The 22,837-nt window shown below is 41.7% G+C and overlaps 1 protein-coding gene across 1 annotated transcript in view; it reads right to left on the minus strand.

Moving 5' to 3' along the window:
* Positions 1 to 2,066: 2,066 nt before the first annotated feature.
* The window catches only part of FGF9 (fibroblast growth factor 9), a 35,543-nt gene continuing 14,772 nt past the window's right edge, over positions 2,067 to 22,837 (minus strand). The window contains exon 5 of the mRNA XM_025462721.3: positions 2,067 to 5,381. Within this exon, the coding sequence (XP_025318506.1) occupies positions 5,136 to 5,381 (246 nt within the window). The 3' untranslated portion in view covers positions 2,067 to 5,135. The remainder of the gene's footprint in view (positions 5,382 to 22,837) is intronic.

Here is a 22,837-nt window from a genome sequence, read left to right on the forward strand (position 1 = left end):
ATAAAGTACTTTTTTGACACAATTAGAATGCCAGCGACTACAACTTTTTCTGTACCTCCTATCAGCTTTCATATTTCACCTGACACATCACCAGCCATTAAGTCTGTACCAGGCACACTATGTCCCACAGCCCCTGGTGCTCTCCTTACCACACGTTCATCCAATACACCAGGATGCCTGTTTGTTGAAATGCTGTGTGTGCTATCTGGAATTGTGCCTATTTCTTGCTGATGCCAGCTCCACACAACAAAACCAAGGAGGGAGGGACAGGGACAGAAAAGAAAAACAGGGCGGGAAAGAGACTTTGGTCAACCATAAAGTGATGTTCAGAGTACGCCTTCCTTCTGAAAGAAGAGTTATAATCAATATTGGCACAGGCTAAGAAAAGCCCTCTTTTCATTAGTCATAAATAAAAATCTCACAAAGCTGTCGATTTACCCTGTACATATGCATACTCTAGAAGCCAGAGGCAATACCCAGGTGGAGCTTGCAGAATGTTTTGCAACACCCCACAAAATGGTTAGAAGAAGCCTGCATGAATGTTTTTAAAAAATACATTTCTCCAAGCTGGGCCACGAACACTCGAACACCGTCAATAATGCTTGTCCTTCCCCTGTGTGAGGAGGGCAGGACCAATTATTCAGCTTTGAATGTCCTCATTACACTTTTTCTTTTAACTCTTTAGTTCCCAGCATCAAATGTTCCTGGTTAAGTCCACTGATAAATGAGAATCGTGACCAAAAACTCTTATGTCAGTAGAAGGATCTTTAGAAGAGACAGGAAAAAAAAGAGCCAGTTATAAGTGCAGCTTGCCACAGGCTCCTGAGATCTTTGGTATGCCTACAATTTTTTTCAATTAGGTTTTAAAAATGTTTTCCAAGATATAAGATGGAATGTCATTTGGTGGGTAATAACAACTCTTCAGAATTTTCTTTTACCATTAACCAAAGTAACAAAGAGACCTCACTTTGGTGTTTCATTTGCCTCCCTGGTAGCCGTCATAATACTCATCCAACTTTAGAGCCAAATGTCTCTCAACCTGATGACTAAGCCAGCATAGAAGCAAGAGGGAGAATACACATTAAGAATATTCATTTTCACTTTCTTTCCAAGGAAAATGATACAAGAGGTTATTTCTTATTTCCACATGTTCCTCTCTGGTGAAGAAAATGTTACATCAAAAAATTCTTCTGGATGATGGAGGTTAACTAAAGTTATTGTGGTGATGTAAGTAAAATCATTATGCTGTACACCTTCAGCTTATACAGTGACACATACCCATTGGGTCTTAGTAAAACTGGGGGGGGGGTGGAATTCTCCTAAATACCTAAAGGAAAGCAGTCAGCAAAGCACACTGTAAGTAAAAGAAGAAATCACACTCCTGGTCACTGTTCACACTTCGGTAACCACACCTATTGTGGTCAGGGCCACTCTGCAAACCTGAATCCTGAAATTTGGGGCTATATACTGAAGGAGGTAGGCACTGTCTATCCTTGTAATCCCTCCCCATTCCACTTTTAACAACAAAATATCAATTCTAAAATGCTAAACATCTATGGACACACAGGGCATTATGTGGCGTGTATAACACACATACATACGCACACCTACGTGGGGCTGGGTGGCTAACACACCTTTCTGAATCCATCTGGCATAGCTCCCCACCCGCCCACAGTTTCACTGCTCTTTCGTGCAGTGGATCCACCACAAGCAGTGGATCTAAATAAAGCACACTTCAAGGTCAAATGATGCAGCAAACAGAATTTGACCTCAAACAATATGCCTCTGTCCATTCACCCATCCATGTAAATATGTGCACACGCTGCGTTTTGCTTGCTGCAAGTTCATGAATCTTTATCCCAGATTACTCGTTTCTTCATCTAATGCTCACAGAAATGAAGAGACATCTGGATATGTTTGTCCTCCCCCTCCACCCTCCACATCCCCCCATCCCCTCAACACACACGCAACAGCTGTAAGAGCAAGGAGAGCATGTTTTTAAAATTCCATTGGTTCATGTAGGCACATAATCTGAAGCAGCTCCAAAATGGACATCAAGTAAAAAATACCAGTTTTCAAAAGTCTGTAATTATGTATTTACACAAATTACATAATCCTGTATGTATTTACATACAATTACAGATTATCAAGTAAATAACACAATGTTGTAGTGTTAATGAGATGAAATAGAAGGAAAACACCATAAACTAAAGCCATTCATTTATCTACAGAACAGGACCTGGCAGGGACAAGTTCCCCAACACTGACCTGGCATGTCCTTCACACTGCCTGGGGACATTCACATGACAGATGGGAGGGTGGTTCAGTCTGTGCCCATTAAGTCTCTGACCAAGGTGCAAGTACTGGCACCAGTAAGATAATGGTTTGGCTATCTGAACATCTGTTTGTGAAACCTGGAACCACCCATCCCACAGTGGCTCGGAGCTGCCATCCAATGGGCTTTGGGTCTCTTATGACAAGAACCGGCTGCAAACCCACTTGCTCTAATGCCCAACAGGACAATGCCCACGCCAAAACCCTGAGCCATCTACTCTCCCAGAACACTTATTTACATAAATTGCATAAGTCAATATTTATTTATTTACAGACCATTACAGTTTATTGTATCCATTGCCAAAAGCATATAACATTTTGTTTCTCTTTAAAAAAAGAAAAAGAAAAAGGTACCAAAACAAAATAACTCCAAAAGTAGACGTTAAAGTAGCATTTTCTGGGAATGCATGGAGATTTTAATCTTTTTCACAAGTTGGTTGCTTTCTTTTAGGCCGATCATCTAGCATCTCATGCTACTTCAAGATTACTTTTGGCTACCTCCTAAAACCAATTTCTTCAGTGCTAAATAGTGTACCTATGACATCCTAGAAACTTGATTCTTCCCTGTGGTCAGATGTTTAATGTTTTCAGCCAAAAATATTAAATGCCTTTCGGAAAAACTGAAGCCTGAATATGTGCACATTTTAGCAGCAGCAAAGGGTTAAGTAATAAATAAGAATACTACATCTCAGAATTAAATGCAGTTTCTGTTTAGAAAGTTAAAAAAAAAACAAGAAAATAAATGAAGAGGACATTCTGAGTTTATCATAAATCAACTATTTTACATTGCTTCTGTCCCCTCCCCCAAATATTTCTTAATTCCAAATGTGAGACTTAGTTTTTCCTTAATGCACATCAGCAGGAGGGCTCTGCTACATACTCCAACTTGGCCTATAGAAGGGCCACATGTGCTCATGGCAATAAGTCATGCGCTTCTACTTCAAAACAGCTTTAACTCAACAGTGACATACTTTTATTTTTCATAAAGAATGTGCATCAGAGCAAAACAAAGTTGGAATATTAAATTTTAAAATTAGTTACATAAATCCCAACACATTTTTTAACTGTCACTTTCAATTTCCCAACATAACTGGCTAGAAAGTGTTATATGTGGTATGAGAATTTGTTATAAATTCCTTTTTCCTAAATATTGCTTTAAGAATTTGGCTCTTTTCTCCTTAGTATATAGTAAGAAATAGTCTTCCTTGCCCAAGGGCAAGTTCCAAAATTATTGCTACTAAAGAAATATGTTTTCTTATGCTTTTCAGCATAAAATGTTATAAAAGCCTTGTAAAAGATATTCTATATAGTAACCTCCCCTCTAAAAAAATTGAGCGCTTGTGAAGACCATTTTTAAAAACAAAACATAGTCAGCAAGGATAATACTTTCCCCCTCATTGTCATTATTGATGAAGATTTGTTATGTTGCACGTTTTCCTTGAAGGGTGCTATTCCCATGTATTACGACGGTTCACACCAAAAGCAATTTTCTATAAAAGATGTTACAATGACCCCTATGGTACTTGTATAACGTCATATTTGATAGCCAAGTACACAAATAAAAAGTCTCCAAGAATGATCCTGTTTAATCTGACTCTTGTCCCTTAAAAAAAATTTTTTTTAAAAATCTGTGCTATATAAGCTCTTTTTTTTTTTCGTTTTGAGGATTCTAAATCAGTACAGTGTTTGATGTTAGTCCTGTTGTCCTGGAGATCGACTAAAATAAAAGCATAGTTATTGTTTAGCTTTGGTATATTCTGTAAGAGATTCAAACACGTAGGCTAGATACCAACCCTTGTATTTTCCAACCGTGAAGTTACAGTGATGGAATAAGTCACTTATGAGAGAGGAAATATTACAGACACAGAATAAAAGTTTGAGACCCAGTTTCTCTTTAATCCTCTGGGATAAGCTATGAAACAAGCAGTCTGAAGAGTGAATACTCAGTGTCATGAATGATGTGCATAAGTTTACAATAATACGGGCACAAAAGAGATTGTCGCCTTTAGTACATTAGGGTCATTAGGATTTCTCCTATCCATGCACCGTTATATTTACTTGCATGAATTTACCACAGGTTCGTAGCGGACTTTGCCATTTAATGCTTACAGAGCCTAAAGCTTCCAAAATGCCTATCTGGCCTGTACATATTTCATTAAAAATAAACTCTATATAATAAATAAATATATAAAATAAATAAAATGTTGCCTTTGGAATTTCTATAAATAAATTTAACTTTTTTTTTTATTACTAAGAGGTCTTTGCTTTAAATTCACTGGGATGGCACCAGTGAGCCTTAAACTGAAAAAGTCTTGTAAGTAAGACTGCACCCTCCATGCCTTTGCAAATGCAGCGTACCCTCGCGCAGGCCACCAGCCAGAATCCTGATGAGTCGAAGTATGGCAGCTGTGCTGATACAAGGTGAAGGACAATTGATCAAAAATGTAAAAGCGCGTCTAAATCCCAGCATGCATCAGGCCGTTGTCCTCTCTGCTTCTGCTTCTCTTCAACCTCCCCTGCTACCCATCCACACACACACTCACACTCCCGCTCAGCCTCCCTCTCCTCGGCTCACAATAGACCGAGCGAGTGGGCGGCGGCGGCCCTCCAGGAGGACAAGCCTGTAAGTGCACAACAAAATCAGCATGTTCCCCTCCAAGCCTCCATCGTACAGAATGCATGCGGCAAAGTTTGGCAACAGTGGAGCTGGTGTGATGACACAGCTAATCAATAAGAACCCACCGCGTGAAACCTTTATAGTGGTTACTCTGTTAAGGGCTCAAGTGGAGAAATGGTCTTTGTCAACTTTGGCTTAGAATATCCTTATATAGTTCGGGTACTTTGTCGGGGTCCACTGGTCTAGGTAAAAAATGGGTGAATTTCTGGTGCCGTTTAGTCCTCGTTCCTTCTCTTGGGGTCCCGTCTTTATTTAATGCAACATAGTATCGCCTTCCAGTGTCCACGTGTTTATATAGATTCGAAGAGTACGTGTTATACCAGTTTTCTTCAAACTGTTCTCTGAATACACACTCTTGGGTTAGTTTTTCCTGTTAAAACAAACAAACAAGCAAACAAATAAATATTTTGCAAAAGAGCTGTTTTCTGTATTTGAAGCAACATTCAATGGCTACATAATACCACTCTGATGAGAAAACACTGATTTTAACCCAGTTTAACCATTGGGATGTATTTTCCAAAAAAGTGCCTGGCTATATAAATTTAACTACGCTTAATTGTTTTTTCATAATGGCTGAAGTGCAAAAGATTCCAAATATTTTCTGGTTAGATTTCTTTTCATACATCAATTATTTGAAAGAGACAAAGAGACAAAGGATGATCAATGCTTCGAGTTGTTCCCATTTTTACTACAGCAATTGGATTGGTGACCATCCTGCAAGGGAGAGCCTTAGCTGAAGCCAAAGGTTCAAATACCTGCCTCATCTTTAATACATGTTTTACAAAGTACTTGCCCAACATTCTCAACAATCACACTGTTGTCAGAATCCCCTGCCCTCTGAAGCAGTAGAGTTTACTTACTACTCTAAGAGTGCTTTTCAAACTTCAGGGTTACAGAACAATCACCTGCATTGCTTCTTTAAAATGCAAATGTTCAATCTCCAATCCTTTAAAATTCGGATCCAGAAAGTCTGGAAATATGCATTTTTAACAGGCCCTGGGGGGAATTCTGATACAGTTAATCCCTGGTTCACATTCAAGATAGAATGCTTTCTATGTGACTGAGTCTTCCTGGATACAAAGAAGTAAAAACAATTGTTGCAACCCTCCTACTCCCTTGAATTTAGACAGAAAGAGCCCCCCAACTTAAAAAAGCCACATTCTCAGGCACACATCTACCAACAGAAAAACTGTACTTTTCCCCACATTCCCAAAGTTAAAAGGTTCCCCATTTTCACAGATGAAGTGCACCTCTCCCTCCACCTGAGCCTTATGAAACTCTGGGTCCCACTTATCCCCACAACCCAGAGCTCCTGCAGCCAGGTGTCTCGTGAGCAGTCATAATGACCAGAAACCTCTGCCTCACATCCCAAAACCCAGTCACAAAAGTTGTCCCCTGGAGAAACGGGCCAACAGGATTGAATGGCCTCTTTGCCCCTCTCACCACCGGACTGCAACTTTTCAAATCAATACCTTCCATGATGGCACTTTTTAAAAATTAACATAAAATGACCTTTTAAAAGTATTTCTCTTGCTCTCACCCATCTGGCACCTTACATGAATAAGAAAACAAACCAAAAAACCACACACATCCGTGTGCAGACTTAAAAGAGCAGCACAGATCCTTATCTTTGATATTCTTCCCTTTCTGACATTCAGACGCAGAGGACAGCAAACTAGACATCACCAAAATATAGATGTCCTTCTTACATGCACACACATGCACGATTTAGTGCACTGAGTTCACAGATGGCAGCTGCACAGGATCCATCAGATCCTTGCAACGGAGGAAGTCAGGAGAGCAAATGAAGGGGAAAGGGAGAGAATCTGATGAAATCAACAGTCCGATGGAAGGCTGGCTTCCCTACTTCTTTGAGAAACTGAGGGCTTAAGAGCCACTCCAAAGCACATAGGGCCTGCAATCCCCCCCTCCACCAATTGATTATTACTCCTCAAGGCCCTGAAAGGGTCTGTGACATAATCTTATCTCATTGGGCAAGTTCTTCTTAAATCAAATGGGGCCAAGAGAAAATGAAAAAACAATGCATCTGTCAAGGACAGAAATGCTGGGGAAATTTTGGAGCGCGGATGCTGGGTTTGTAGGGACAAAATGAATTGCTGGGAGAGAGAAGTCATCTATGGGCCGCCCCCCGCCCAAGCTGGATTACTCCACTGGGGGCCAGGAGGAGGAGGGGGCGAGCAGCTCAGAGGCAGTGGCACCTCACTGTACACAAGGCACCTCACTCTACACACAGAAAACTAGGGGCGCATTCTTCTTCTCCCCTCCCCTGAGCTGGGGGATGAGGCTGCATGTGACTTCTCTTTCATCTCTATTAAGACTGACGAAATAAAAATAGTGTGTTAAAGACATTACCAGCTATTTTAGTCTTTACTTCCATCTGTGTAATAAATATTCTCCTCACAGACAAGATTATTCCTGGCTAAAAATGTCTGGTTTGGGTTTGCGGTGATTAAGTAAATTTTCTAAACAAATTATGGTTTTGTTTTTGTATTTTTTTTTTTTTTTTTTACTTAATAAAATGGACCAGAGTATGGAACTGGATACTGAACCTTTAGTTCCTCAAAAAACATGAAGAACTAATTCAAATTAAGCTTTCTTTTTCTCGGCAGGAAATCATATCACTGATAGACATTTTACTTAAAAACAATAGCACACTTTCTCCTTTTGGAATCATGAGTTAGGTACTGGTTCATGTTTGCTTTGTAGACCTGTCACATCTACAGTACAGTAGCCTTTGTTGGATCAGAGACACACATGTCACCTCAGCAGAAGACAGGTAGTTGGCTGGTGAAGAGCCCACCGTGGTGCCCAAGGGCCATGCAGATGCCAACTCCGCCCTTCACCAGCTGGGGACATGTACGACATCTGTCCTTAACCTCTACGAGCCTCAGAAACTTCGTCATTAAGGCAGGTTAGTATCTTGGGACAGGGCTGTTACAAGCACACAGTCAGAGGACACGCCCGGCACGGAGGAAGGCCTCCATAAACCACGGTGGTTGTTGACATTTTGTTAACACCATAACCTCTCGCAACTGGGACCAACTTTGGAAAACTGCTAATACAACTTCGCCCATTAAATACAGCGGACAGGGAGGCTGTCTGTGAAATGGCTCGTCCCGGGTCGATGCCACAGGACCTCGTTATGATGGGAACGAAGCCACCAGAGCAAGAAGTTTCCAGGAGCCCTCCCTGCTGGATGCGCCGCACTCTGGAGACAGTCCCCTTTTGGGTTTTTTTCTACTTTTCACTAAGCACCATGGTTCCTCCTGACCCCCTCCTCGGGGAGCCTTCTGATGCTGTTTTCCAAAGGGCCAGGCACCAGGAGGGCCACGCAGGGAAACGGCGAGGGCTCACGGACCAGGCTCAGGAATCACACGCAGCAGCTGTTGGTCTAAGATTCATATATGCTTCCTCTCTTCTTTACCTTTACAAAATGTAATTTTCAGAAAACCCTATTCACTTTGGGGGAAGAATGAGTAGAGATTAAACGAAAACAGAGATTATGAACAAAATTCTACAGTGGTAGGGAAGTCACAATCTAGCAAGGGAACACATTTGTTTTTAGTATTTATGAAAAGATTCTCATTTTATATGTTTTGAGGGTGTTTTTTTAGCTCATAAAAAAATCTTTTTAAAAAAAGTTGTAAGCTAAGAAACTGAACTAGCCTTTTCACTGCTCAAAAAACACTCCCCTAGCAGGCTATGATAGCATTTTTTATATACACATAATGGAACTTTGTAGGCAACCCAGAAAATAAAGTGAATTATTCCACTTAAAACAGTATCATTTCTAGCCAGCACTTTTTGCGATTCTTAACAGAGTTCAATTGCCTCCTACACTAAAGAGTTGTCTGACTTAACAAGTTAAATGAGACTGTGCAGATATTCCATTGCAAAAGCACAGGTACTTTTCAACTCCTGTAATCATTACACAATTAGTATGATGCCACTCAGATAAACTGACATATCTTAAAAAATTAAAACAATCATTAAGAATTAAAGACCCTGTTACTTTTTTAGGCCATGTAAATGCTTTTAAATAATTTCTTCCTCTCATGTGTGATTACATTAACACATGATTTCTGTTTTGGATAGACAGATAAAATAGCAAGATTTATAGAATTACTCTCTTTATGATCATACTCTAGAACTCAGTGACAAAATATTCAGTTGAGGTGACTATACTTATGTATTTGTACTCCACAGTGCTTTTTCTAAATTAAAAATAAGCAAATGAGTGTAAATTGGGACAGCAAAAACATATCAACCTGTATTCTTCTATATGTGCAGAGGAGGAAAAAAGTTTCTGCCTTCAAATCAACTATACACTTTAGAATTATAGAACTCAGATGTTTTAAAACTCACCACATGTTTCCAATGCAGACAGTTTATAGAGTATTCCACTATAAAGTGATCAATTCTTGTTTTATTGTATTTCCATGTTTTAATTTTTTTTTAGATTATTTAACTATAGCTGTTTATGGCATACCTATCTTTGAACTGTTGGATTATATCACTAGGCTTGGGTGGAGAATGTGGATTTAATTCAAAAGTCTACTAAAGTCCATGTTTTGGAACAAAATCTGGTGAATGTTAGCAACTATGGAAACCTCTTTTCATTTTATATCATCAAATTCTAAGCAGTGGGAAAAACTGAAATTAAAACTTCAAAACTTTTACGAATCCTATTAAATCCAAAGAATGAGATAATAATATGAAAATTACAGCACACCCTAGAGAATGTTTAGGAATGTTATAAGATAGACATCACTTTAAGATATTAGACAATTGGAAAATGTGTAGTCCACATGGGCATTATTATGCCCAATTCATATCTATACCCACTTAAAAAATGAAATCAGAATTTTTCAGAATTTGAGGCTCAATAGTTCTCATGGAAACCATACAGGCTTATGTCATATGTATACATAAATATATATACAAATATTTTTGTAGATATATATGGTGTAGCTTTAACCACAGTATCCAAAATGGTTGCATTTACTGAACTCAATGGTTCACTTAAACTAGTTGCATAAACTAGCCCAACCCATAAATCCGAGGTCAGTGACTCTACAGAAACTAACTTGATCATAGAGTTCTCAAACACTTTGTAAGTTAATGATTTGATGTAATCGCTTGTTCTCATATCTCCCGTTTATTACAGTCATGGTATTTCAACCTCCCTCAACCACAATGACTCGTTCAGATGTACTCTCTTCCTCATTAATAATCTAGCAGTAAAGTCTTAATGGGAGTTCTTGCAAGGATCAGGGTGATTAAATATAATGACTAAAAGGACCATTAATAAGAAGCCAGGTCTTTTAACTCTTCTCTCCTGGGAGAAGTCCCCATATAGACAGAAAGCAACAAACACAGAGAATAGGCAAGAGGGCGCTACTTCTTATTTTATTAGACTCCGATTCAGAGCCAACCCTCTGTGCCCTTGATACAGCTCACCATAAGCCCCGTCTTTCAAACCCCCTTTAAAAACCCCCACTATTCCAGACGGGCCCACTTTCATACCAACCACCCTGGAGTTGTGGGAATAAGTGAATCAGTTGTGCCTGGTCAATATAAACAAAATGAAGCAAGGAGGCAGGCAATTCGGTCTCATCAAAATATAGAGAAAATTCTGAATTACTACATTTTCTGCACTAGTAACAAACAGTAAACAAAACAAACACACACAATGCTCAAGTAGAAGCTGCTTACTTGGGCATTTGGGGATTCCAAGGCCAGGGCCAGGGCCCAGTCTAAATCCAGAGACACACAGACATCTTCTACACCATGTACTCACCTGCCTTGTAGCACCAACAATGCTGCCAAAACAGAACCACGGGCAGGCTAGACAATTCAGGGGCCTTCCTTAAAAGCTGCCTATGGGCATGGATATTTGCTTAGCAAATCACAGTAGCTTGTAAACTTGTAATACATTTCCAGAGATGCAGTCCCACAGAGGAAAAAAACCTTGCTCCAGGTACAGTAGGATTCAACTTTGAGAAGTCCAATATTCACTTTAAGGGATACTTGCTTGTGCCCCTATGCACATGAGGCACAGTTAACGGTTCCACAAAGAACCCCAGGGGAAAAATTCAGGGAACTTCTCTTAGGATTGTAGAACACCAAAGTAAAAAGAAATCACATGTAACATTTCATAGCATAGATGATGGCTGGTAAGAGTAGTAAGTCATCCAGTGACCACTGAAAATACACATCAAAGACCTGCAAACACTGAAGAAACCCCACACTAGGTAAGTAGCACAAGAGGGAAGAGCCGGGAGCAGAACACCCTCAAGAATCAGACTGACACACAATGGCGGAAACATGGAAAGCTGAAAAGCTGGGAGGGGAAATTAAGGAAATAAGGGATCCAGAAAGACAAAAACAATGGAATCCAACTACTTTTTTTCCACAATAACCATCAGATATACCACAGGGAGTAGCTGGACATATTGAACAGGAAATGGAAAAAGAAATTGCAGTAGAGGGCAGCCCAGGTGGCTCAGCGGTTTAGCGTCGCCGTCAGCCCAGGGCGTGATCCTAGAGACCGGGATTGAGTCCCACGTCACACTCCCTGCATGGAGCCTGCTTCTCCCTCTGCCTGTGGTCTCTGCCTCTGTGTGTGTGTGTGTGTGTGTCTCATGAATAAATAAAATCTTTTAAAAAAAGAAAAAGAAATTGCAGTGGAGGAAAACAGGGAACAACATCAAGTAAGATGTGCTGCATCAGTTGCCCACTGCGGACAGGGCTAGGGCAGCTGATCTGAAATGCAGACAGAATTAATGCTTCCAGAAGCAGCCAAGGGAATAAGGTTGCTATTTCAAGGAAGAAATGAGGACAAGGAAGAAGACATCACTTTGGCACAAGAGGCCCCTTCTTTCTTCTCTCTGGGAGACCATCAGGAGGATCCCACGCTGGAAGGTGTCTCATCTACTACACTTCCTTGCATTTTGGGACACCTGCCACTGCCCTCTTCACCATGTTGACCACCAGAAACATGCCTTATTTGATGAATGTCTGCCTGACCAACAAAGCCTACATTGTAGGTTCTCCCCAGGAGAACTGGCTTAGGAGAAAAACCAAGTCTGACAAGAAAACAAAAAGTCCGCAATATTGTAGATAGAGCACTGAAACCTATCATGGGAAAGTAGGACATGCACATAAGGCAGACAAAATACAACATCACAGAAAAATAATACCAGAACTCTTGAATTTCTCAAACACCCCCATCCCCTCCCAACACCTACAGAGAAATCCTATGTAAAATCTCAAGGTATATAAAGCTTGTCTCCCCACCCCAGTTCTTGGGTCCCTACCTCCTACCTTCAACTGTACTCATGCTAGCCCAGATTCCTCTGGAACCCAAACGTTTCCTCCCTCCTCTAAACCTGTGATACATAAATGGTCCTGATCTCTCAGAAAGTGACCAGTGCTGCTGCTCCCTCCACTTTGAACACTCAGGTGACTGTGTCTAATTCTCTCAAGGCCCCTTTCCTGCTAGAGTGTGACAGCCCACTTCCAACCATAATCAGGGCTGATACTATCAACTAATAATTCCACTGCTCCAAAACCAAATTCATATGCTGACATGGATCCTTCTTAAAACAGTGCTTTAATCCTGGAAAAAGAAACCGTTCTGACAGTAGCCATTCGGGTGCTGTGACAGCCTGGTGAATTTACCAATATGTTAACATTAGAAAAAAGAGTTACAATAATACAAAGGAAAGTAAATCCCAAAGAAAGAAACTTCTTTAACTACGTGGATAAAATAATAATGAGCTACACATAAAAGTAAAGTATCTAAAATTAATCTTGATAAGCAAGGCTTCATGGTTAATACTTTATGATTCCAGGGATGCAGGAATGAAGGAAACACATTTATTTTCAGAGACTATGTCATAAATCTCCATTCCAGAATTCAAGCTTGCAAGAAACAGAGTTTCTGTGCACCTCCCATCCAGGAAGGAGCACAAGAGGCTGTACCAGGGCAGCGTTTCATCACTGCCACACTCGTCCATGAAGAACGCTAAGGGAACAAGCCTGTACTAACGAGCCACTGCAAGCCACGCAGTGTGCTGGCTCTTTTATGGGCTTCGTCTCCTCTCAGCCTCATAGCAATGCTGACATGTGGCTGTCCTTCGCCCTGTTCCACAGTCAGAGCTCAGCAAGTTTGAGTAGACTGCCCAAGGTCGCACAGCTAGCAAGCTGGAGCTGGGATGCTAAGCCTTGTCTTTCCACTACTCTGTGCTTTACCCCCAACTTCGAACTGTTCCAAATGCAAGTAGAGGCTTCACTATTCCATCAAAACATGGCAAATGGGAAAAACCAACCTTGAAAGATAGAGAAAGAAAAAAGATACAGGCCAAGTTAACACAGTCAAGAGAAAACTATCTGAAACATGACAATTCATATGGAAAATAGATGGAGGGATGAAACCTAGAACTAAGGGTGGACACACAATGGAACATGGCAGCTAAATGGGCAAAACTCATTCCATGCAAAGTAATCACATTAGGTACCATATGGGAAGGGATGTCTTCACTATGACCTTGGCCAGTCTGTTCTTGGAACACCGCACTGAGCTTTGAGTGCTTCATTACAAAGGAAAAGCAAGTCACGATAGAGATTTCAATGATTTATAAAATACCAAAAAAAGAATAAGAAAAAAGGGGATCAGCTTATGTCAGGATTTTAAGCATTTAGAAAGAGGACAGGGCAGCCTGGGTGGCTCAGCGGTTTAGCGCCACCTTCAGCCCAGGGCCTGATCCTGGAGACCCAGGGTAGAATCCCACGTCAGGCTCCCTGCATGGAGCCTGCTTCTCCCTCTGCCTGTGTCTCTGCCTCTCTTTCTCTGTGTCTCTCATGAATAAATAAATAAAATACTAAATAAAAAGAAAAAAAAGAGGACAAAGGAAGACAGATCCGTCTATGTCTCTCCCACTTAACACTATAACCTCTAATCCTGAGGGGGAGACCTCTGCATCAGGGGTGTCAGGAAGGCAGACACTCTTCTCAGCCACCTGTTAGGATGCTGCTGAGGTGTACCCAGTCAAAGGACTGAGAAACGACGTCTATGCACAAGTACAAATCAGTCCCCGGCACGGAGGGGGGAGGCAAGACGTAGAGGGTGGCCTGGCCTCCGCTGTCACTGCCCTGAAGGGTGCAGCTCCCACTTGGCTCCAGGGAGGCAGTCGCCTTCTTTGTGAGGCTCAAGGGCACCTCCCATGCCAGGGCTGACGGTAATGACAGAAGTCACTCCAAATGTCAGCAGTGTAGCCTCTGGCGGCAGCTGGGAAAAACAGAAGCAAAGACCATGGCAGGGGGAATGGAAGTAAAGATAACAGAATTAGGAATGTCCAGTAGCCACCATGATTCCGAATCCTGCAGCAAAGCTGCCTTCACACAAGCCTTCCTCTCCTAAGGACACTTGCCTGTTTTCTCCATCTCCTTTGTGAATAATCCTCAAGTTCTCTCCTGCTCCAGAATTAATCTCTCCCCTCTAAGTTCCCCCAAATCTTTTTTGTACATAATTCTATTATAACAAGTATCCTACCAAATTATAACTCTTGGTCTGTGTATCTGCCACCCACCCCCGCCCCCCCCACACACACACAAAGTTGCAAGTTCATGGACCAGTTCTAAGCTCATCCACAAGAGGAAATGCCCTTTGCATTTGTATGTACAGTTGATCTCATTATTCGCCATAGTTCTGTTCTCTGAAGCCACTATGAACGCTGAAGTAGTAAATACCGACACCCTGCTGCCAAGAGAAACATGGGGTTTGGTTCCACACAAGCCACTCATAACACTTTGGTCACATAATCAGTGCATAACCTTGTTTTTTGTGGGTTTCTATTTAAGTTAATATCATAGATTCATTAACAATGAACTCACCTCCAACAGTACTGTGAAGTTCATGCTCACACAAAACTATCTCATTTATCTGGTTTGCTCCATAAGACACGTCACAGCCAACTTGCATTTAGAAACACCAGCTAGCACTTCAGCACTATGCTTGGAGGGATATTTTAAACAGTAAAATCACCAACAAAAAAGTTAAAAAAAGGAAAAATGTGGCATTAAATAGATCCCCAAAAGGATATTGTTTATAGTGTGAGCTGAAAGAAGGCATAGCATCACATGGTAGGATCTCAGCTGGAAACAGGCTCATCAGGCAATTCCCTTTTGCTTCTCCTTGAATGTCTGCAAACGACCATGGAAATGCCACCAGGAATGATTTTAGGGTCACTAAGCAAATTTAATAAGTAGACAAATTTGCAAATATACACTCTGCAAATAATGAGGAGCAAGTATATTTCTAGCACCTACTACAGTACCAGCGTGTATTAGTAGTAGGGGTGTCAGTGATGTTGGCTTCATGAAAGCCAGCAGGGAAGACTGAGGGTGTGAGAAGACTGTGAACAAGCAAGGGTAGTGAAGGTATAAGTGAATGAAGGTGTGAGGGAATGAAGATGTGAGTGTGTGAGCAAATGAAGGTATGAGAATGTGAGTGAAGGTGTGAGCCAGTGAAGGTGTAAGGGAATGAGGGTGTGAGTGAGTGAGTGAGGATGTGAGTGTGTGAGCAAAGGAAGGCATGAGCAAGTGAATGTGTGAATGAGTAAAGGTATGAAAGAGTGAGAGTGTGAGTGAGTGTATGAGTAAGGACGTAATTCGTGAGCAAGTGAGGGTGTGAGTGAAGGTGAGAGAGTGTGTGAGCAAGTGAGGTTGTGAGTGAGTAAAGTATGAGCCAGTGAAGGTGTGAGGGATTGAGGGTATGAGGGAGTGAGTATGTAAACAAGTGAGTGTGTCAGCCAGTGAGCAAAGGTGTGAGGGTGTAAGCAAGTGAGTATGTGAGTGAGAAAAGGCGTGAGGGAGTGAGTATGTGAGGGAGGCAGGGAGGATGTGAGTGAGCATGTGAGGGTGTGAGTGTGAGCAAGGGGGTGTGAGCAAGTGAGGATGTGAGTGAGCAAGTGAGGGTGTGTGTGCCTGAGTGAGCAAATATGCAAATGAAAGTGTGAATGAGTGAGACTGCCCCAACTCTGGCCAGCCTGTCTGGCATGACTGATCCCAGGGCCTGGGAGGCTGACACACTTGAAAGAGGAGCAGGAGGCCATGCGACCAGCATTCGCCTCTGAAACAGGCCGCGGGCGGGCGGGCGGACGGGCCGTGCAGGTTCCGCGGGGCCAGCAGGCCGCTCGGGACCCCGGGAGACGCGGGAGAGGCGAACCGGCGGCGGGGCCAGGAAAGCGGCCGAAGCGAGGCGGGAGGCCGGCAGCTGGGGCCCGGTTGCCCTCGTGTTATGCTCTCTTGGTGGCCCTCGCACTCCCCGGTTGCAAATTCACCAGAGTTCACAGGCGCAGGGAACCTGAGCACGAGACAGCCAGAGCCAGCACCCGCACCCGGCACGGCAGGCAGCTACCTGGGTCCAATAGCCACGGCATGGATTTGCTGCTCTTTTCAAATATATACACACGAACTGTTCTGTAACGAGTGCATTTTACAATGTTAACGAATTCACAGCACTTTTTGCCACAATGTATCACCATGAATTTTTTTCAATCAAAAGACACAAGCACAGGGGCCCCTGGGAGGCTCAGTCCTTAAGGGCCTGACTCTTGATTTCGGCTCAGGTCCTGGTATCAGGGTTGTGGGACTGAGCCCCATGGTGGGCTCTGCGCTCAGATGGGAGTCTGCTTGAGAGTCTCTCTCTCTCTCTCTCTCTCTCTCCCTCTGCCCTTACCACCCACCACCTTGTGGTCTCTCTCAAATAAATAAACCTTATAAAAAAATAAAAATAAATAAATAAAATATATATATATGAAATATATAATCACAATTACTACCCCATGGGACTCCCTAACATTTTTTATCAAAAAGGGAACCTTGAAGCACCTGGGTGGCTCAGTGGTTGAGCATCTGCCTTCAGCTCAGGACATGATCCCGGGCTCCTAGGATCAAGTCCTGCATCACGGTCCCCACAGGGAGCCTGCTTCTCCCTCTGCCTGTGTCTCTGCCTCTCTCTGTGTGTCTCTCATGAATAAGTAAATAAAGTCTTTAAAAAAAAAAAAAAAAAAGGTGGGGAGAGAGCCTTGTACACAATATGGTCAGGAACCACTCCAGTCTGTAAATTAACTCTAATCTTCCTAAATTAGGTGCTTAAGAGCCAGGGTCTGCACGGTCTTCTTTAAAAACAAACAAACAAAACAGGTGACTCGGGATCCCACTGACAATACGTTCATACTTTCAACTACATGCAAGACACTGTTTTAACTAGTGGCAGTTCCATGGAAAACAAAGTAACCAAGTCCCTGGCTCCCCAGAGCCGCCCTTTATGAAATGGAATTCTATTAGGGACGTGGAAGAACTAGATCCCAGGGGAGGTTCTACCCCAGAAACAGCCCTTCTCTCAGCCTTTCCTCATCAGACACTGAGGCAGCAGGGCTTCAGAAGAGGCAGCAGCATGGAGCAGGGAATCGGAGTCAAACCAAAGAAGACAGAAGGGATCTTATGTGAAGTTTGCACCTGTCATGAGGAAGATTCTACTCCAAGACTCCTGAGCCTAACAAAGACCAGTCCTAAGCATGTTGCCTGGTACCCAGAATCATCCTCCTCCAGAGGAGAGGAGAGCAATCTACTGAGCTATTAATGATTAAAACCAAACCCTTTCCAAGGCCTATAAGTCTCCAGGCTTGTGTTCTGTGACTTTGGAATGTTTTAAATATGCCTCAATAAATCAGTAAAGTTACCCCCACTAAACAACATATACTTAACTAAAATTAAATAAACAAATTGATACATGTGTTAAAAGATGATTTTCCACTAATGGCCATCAGTAAAGATGCTAAGGAAACAAATCAACCACAATATAAAAACTAGGCTACTAGAAACAAAAAACAGTTCGAAAATCCTATCTGTAAAGGAAATACTAAAATCCTTCTCCAATACATGGTTGATTCCAGTAGAATTATTTTGTATTCACATAAAGGATGGCAACTCTTATGTGCATGTACTGGACAAAGTTTATTCATCCGCTTATGTTCAAATTGTAATTTGTCACCATTTGACCTTGAATAAGCCACTAAGCTGCTAAACTCTCACTCTCTCCTTCTCTAAAACAAGGACAGCGTAGGAACTAAATCAAATAATATGGTAGAAAATGTTCTTCTGAGGTGCTGCCCTCTTTATCATCAAAGAATTATTACTCAATCCTTTGAAAATTGGCAATGTACATAGGCAGTATAAGGCAGTGCTCTATTACCCAAAATATCCGTTAAAACCACCTATTTCCAGAGCATACTGCTATCAAGTAGATTACCAAACAAATGACCCTTTCATTTCCTTTATATGAATTACATTCTTTGGAGACTCTCCACAGGACATGCCTAAACATCTACCATCAAAGTAATGTGAACTGAAAAACCACAATGACAAATTGCTAAGTCTAGTGGTGCCCGGCCATTTGGTATGGCATCCTGTTCCACAAACACTAGTTTATGCTGCTCATTCACACGTTGCTCACGATCACCAGTGCAGAATCCAGTCGAGTGCCAGGGTTGTGCTGCCTCTCTAGTATTCCCACCAACTCTCCTGACTGGACTTCACACCTGCTGTAATGTTTTCAAAACTGGCATCTGCAGATGCCAGGAAGACAAGGGACCAAATTTGGAGGGCTGCAAGTTTTAGAGGTGAATGTTTTCATTTTGTTTTTTCATTTCATAAAAAAGTAAAGGGATTGTTTTAAGGCTATTCTGGACCCTCCAGGTGACTATCTGTAACCATATACTGCCACCCGGGAATGTATTTGTACTAAGTAGTGCTAACTAGTGCTATTCTCACTATCAAGGCTAACAGGAAAAGGAAAAAACACACCTGGCACAACAGCAGAGACCACATGACATCATCTGGTCTCCCAGGAATTGGAATAGGAAGACTTGGGGGGTTAGGGGGACAACTGCCTTCCCAAGGTGCTCCAAGGAACAGGTGGGCTCAGCTCAAAAAACCTTTAGGGCCACACTGACAGTGAAGCAGCATCTTGGCCTCAGTCAGAGTGTATCTTCCATCTCACCAAATCAACCACGCCAATCTGGATTTTCATTGGTCTTAGGTTGAGTGTAAGTTTTAATATTAATAGGTTTTGAATTGGAGTTGCCAAAGAAGAATAAGAAGTCCACATCGGTTTGTATTCAAATGACAGAATAACAAGAATTTAAATCAGTAGGGGTTTCTAGGGATCTGAGACACTTTTTTTTTTTTCCTCTTAGACTGATATATTCCTTCACTCTGGGACAGGTGGATTTACAGGATCTCTCGCCCCTGTACCCCACACCATGGAAACACTTTGCAAGGGAAATCCTTTGACTCACATACCTCTACCCAGCAGAGACAACGGCCCCAGCCAATGTATTTTTTTTCAAGTTTATACACATAGAAAACGTAGTCAAAAACCCATCACACCTTGTTATTACATGGATTCATATAAACCGGAGCCCAATTGTGTCTTTGGAAACAACCAAATCTACTGGGAAACACATGTTTTATAAGCATCTGCATCAGGATGATGATCGGGTTCCAAAGCACTGGTCTGAGGGCTGCAAGAAGTAGGAATGAGTCACTCTGCCATCTACAAGGTCTGGGTCTTTAAATAAGGAAATACAAGACTCTGCAAGCAGGAAACCACATACTAGGTAGTGCTATCGACACACGGTGCTTAAACACAGCAAGGCTCTGCATGGATGCAGGGCATAAGAGGCTGAATAGCTGGGCCAACGAACACTGACCATATGCCAACCACACATAATGTGTACTGCCAGGCCTTTAAAACCAGAAAGATTTTAAAGACAGAGAAACCGACTCCTAGAAATTTAATCTAGTGGAAAAGACCAACAGGAATTAAAATTCTGGAGAGAATAAAATAAGTGCTGTAGAAGGGATATAAGCTCGAAATCTGCATGTCATCCTTTTGTATCACTTTTACAGATTCTATCCTTTACTTTCCTGTATCATTATAATTGTAGTGATTTTTTTAAAGAAAAAGTGAAATAACTTTTATTAAATGCAAGCTTCTTGAAGGAGATTAATTTTTCCATGGCATTCTTTTTTAAAGAGATATTTATTACAGTCAATTATTCTTGATGCTTTAAAGTATCTCAATAACATTCAGATAGGTTAGATTAAGACTCTAAAAGTAACTATCCAAGCCTTACTTAGAATCTCCTTGATAGGAATCAAAGTGACAAATGTAAACTAATACCCTAATACTATGATCCTCTGGCTGTGTGTGTGTGTGTGTGTGTGTGTGTGTGTGTGATCTCTCTACAACACAGGCAGGATATTCTAATCTTCACATTTGAAAGCTCATGTGCCCTAACTTGTCTGCCCTACCCTTACTGAAACTCCTATTCATCCCTCAAGATCCAGTTTAAATATTTACCACCAATGCAGTTATTTAAACACTCTTTCAGACTCCCAAGAAATTTGTGTGTTTCTCTAATATACTGCACTTCACATTGCACTGAATTATTTATAAATATATTTCTCCCTCCAGATTTTGAGATCTTTGCTGCACTGTTATACACTCAGCATAGTGCCAGGCACAGAGTAGTTATAGATGTTTGTGAATGAATGAGCAAACAAAGGAATTGATATGAATTAACACACGATTGCAAGAATCAATCCCTACCCTAGAACCAGAATTATTCAGATTGCCCTTAAATCATATCATGATACACACTAGCAATGTAGTTTTTCCTACTGCCATATTCAAATAAGGGGATCAGAATTCTAAGTTTTCTGAAGAAATATGACCCCATTGACCTCTGGCCTTTTAGATACATTCCTAAAATAAACTTGAAAACAAAAGAATTACATAGACAAAAAGAGAAAACTTATCCCAAAATACATTTTAAATTAATTTTTGCTATATTTTGCTTTACTTTTTGAGTGGAAATCTGCTATTTCCTCAATCTTCTATTAGCCTTCTTCTATAACTCTTTTCAAGGTTTCCCCAGTGTTTAGAAACAAAACATCTCCACTTTAGTTTGCTGAGCTTTACACAACTTCATATAGCTAAAAATTCTTTAAGCTGAAATTTTTAGTGTATAATTGATCCTTGAACAATACAGGGTTGGGGCACTGATCCCTGTGCAGCTGAAAATCTGCATATAACTTCTGACTTCCCCCAAACTGAACTACTAATAGCCCTATGTTGCCTGGAAGGCTTGCCAATAACATTAATATATATATGTATGTTATATGTTACATACTACATCCTTAACAATGAGGTCAGCTAAAGAAAAGACAATGTTAAGAAAACCACAAGTAAGAGAAAATAAATTTACAATATTGCACTGTATTTATTGGGGGGGGGGGACACCTGCCTGGAAGTGGATTCACCCAGTTCAAACACATGCTATTTAAGGATCAACTGTATTTCATAGCACAATCATTGCCTGTTTCTTTTTTTCCTCCTTCTCCTAGTCTTATCACAATGAAAATGTAACATTTCAGTCACTCCTCATTTCCACTGCCACACCAGATATCATAACCACAAACCCAACAGAAAACATGATACCTAGTCACAGCGGAGCACAGATCACATCTTCATTCCCTTCTCCTGCCTTAGGTAGAGACCAAAAGGAAAACCACCTGCTTTCTTGCCAGCTCTATACGTAAGAGGCAAAAAGATCTTGCTGCATGAACACTTCGTGTACATAGAGAACATCGTGCATTAGGCAGACGAGACTTGAGAGTAAAGCCTAAAAAATCCAAGCCACAAGTTCTTGAGATCCAGAATAAGAAAAGACATCCCAGACATCCAAGTCAAGCTATTCACCTCACAGATGAAGAGAACAAGAGCCCAGCACTTCACTGGTAGTAGAGACAGAATGAGAGCTCAAGTCTCCTGACTCCTGTTGCCATGCTTTTGCCACTACACTCTTTTTCCAGCCTCAGCCTCGTCCCCCTAGGGCTGGACACACCAGGGACAGCATATCACAGCCTAACTCGGGATGGGAATGGAAGATGGGGATTCTCCCTTCCAGCAGAGTTCTCAGTACTGACTGTGTACCTGACCACACAAGCAGACACAGTGAGGTCCATGCCCATGTGTTTCATGAAGCATCAAAACAAATCGCAATGCTTAGTTCATTTCAATCCAACAAGTGTTTATTGAGCACATACCATGTGCAGATGCAGGCAAAGTGGTTGGTGAAAAGTACTGAATGTTCTGCTACAGCTCACGGTTGCTCCCCTTTAAAGGATCCACCCTGGGATGCCTGGGTGGCTCAGTGGTTGGGCATCTGCCTTCTGCTCAGGCTCAGGGCATGATCTCAGGATCCAGGATCGAGTCCCACATCGGGCTCCCTACTGGGAGCCTGCTTCTCGTTCTGCCTATGTCTCTGCCTCTCTCTCTCTCTCTGTGTGTGTCTCTCATAAATAAATAAATGAATCTTTAAAAAATAGATAGATAGATAGATAGATAGATAGATAGATAGATAGATGATAAATAGATAGATAAATAATCCACCCTGAGAGGTGACACTCGTATAGGAGTTTTGAAAGGTAATGTTCCCAAGAGTGTGGCAAATGGACTGGAGAGGGAACAAGCTGGATGCAGACAAGCCGCTACAGACACTCTTCCACTCTTCCTTCCACAAAGGAAATCACAATTTGGAAATTATTCCTTATTATACTTTCCTCCCAGCAGTTTCCAAGCCTGAAGATACTCTTTACAAGAGAAACTGCATTTCTCAAGCATGGGAGGAAATGGAGGCCTTTCCTTGGACCCACCCCACCCACCCCCTT

This window comes from Canis lupus, chromosome 25 (genome assembly GCF_003254725.2).
Source record: "Canis lupus dingo isolate Sandy chromosome 25, ASM325472v2, whole genome shotgun sequence".
NCBI lineage: Eukaryota > Metazoa > Chordata > Mammalia > Carnivora > Canidae > Canis > Canis lupus.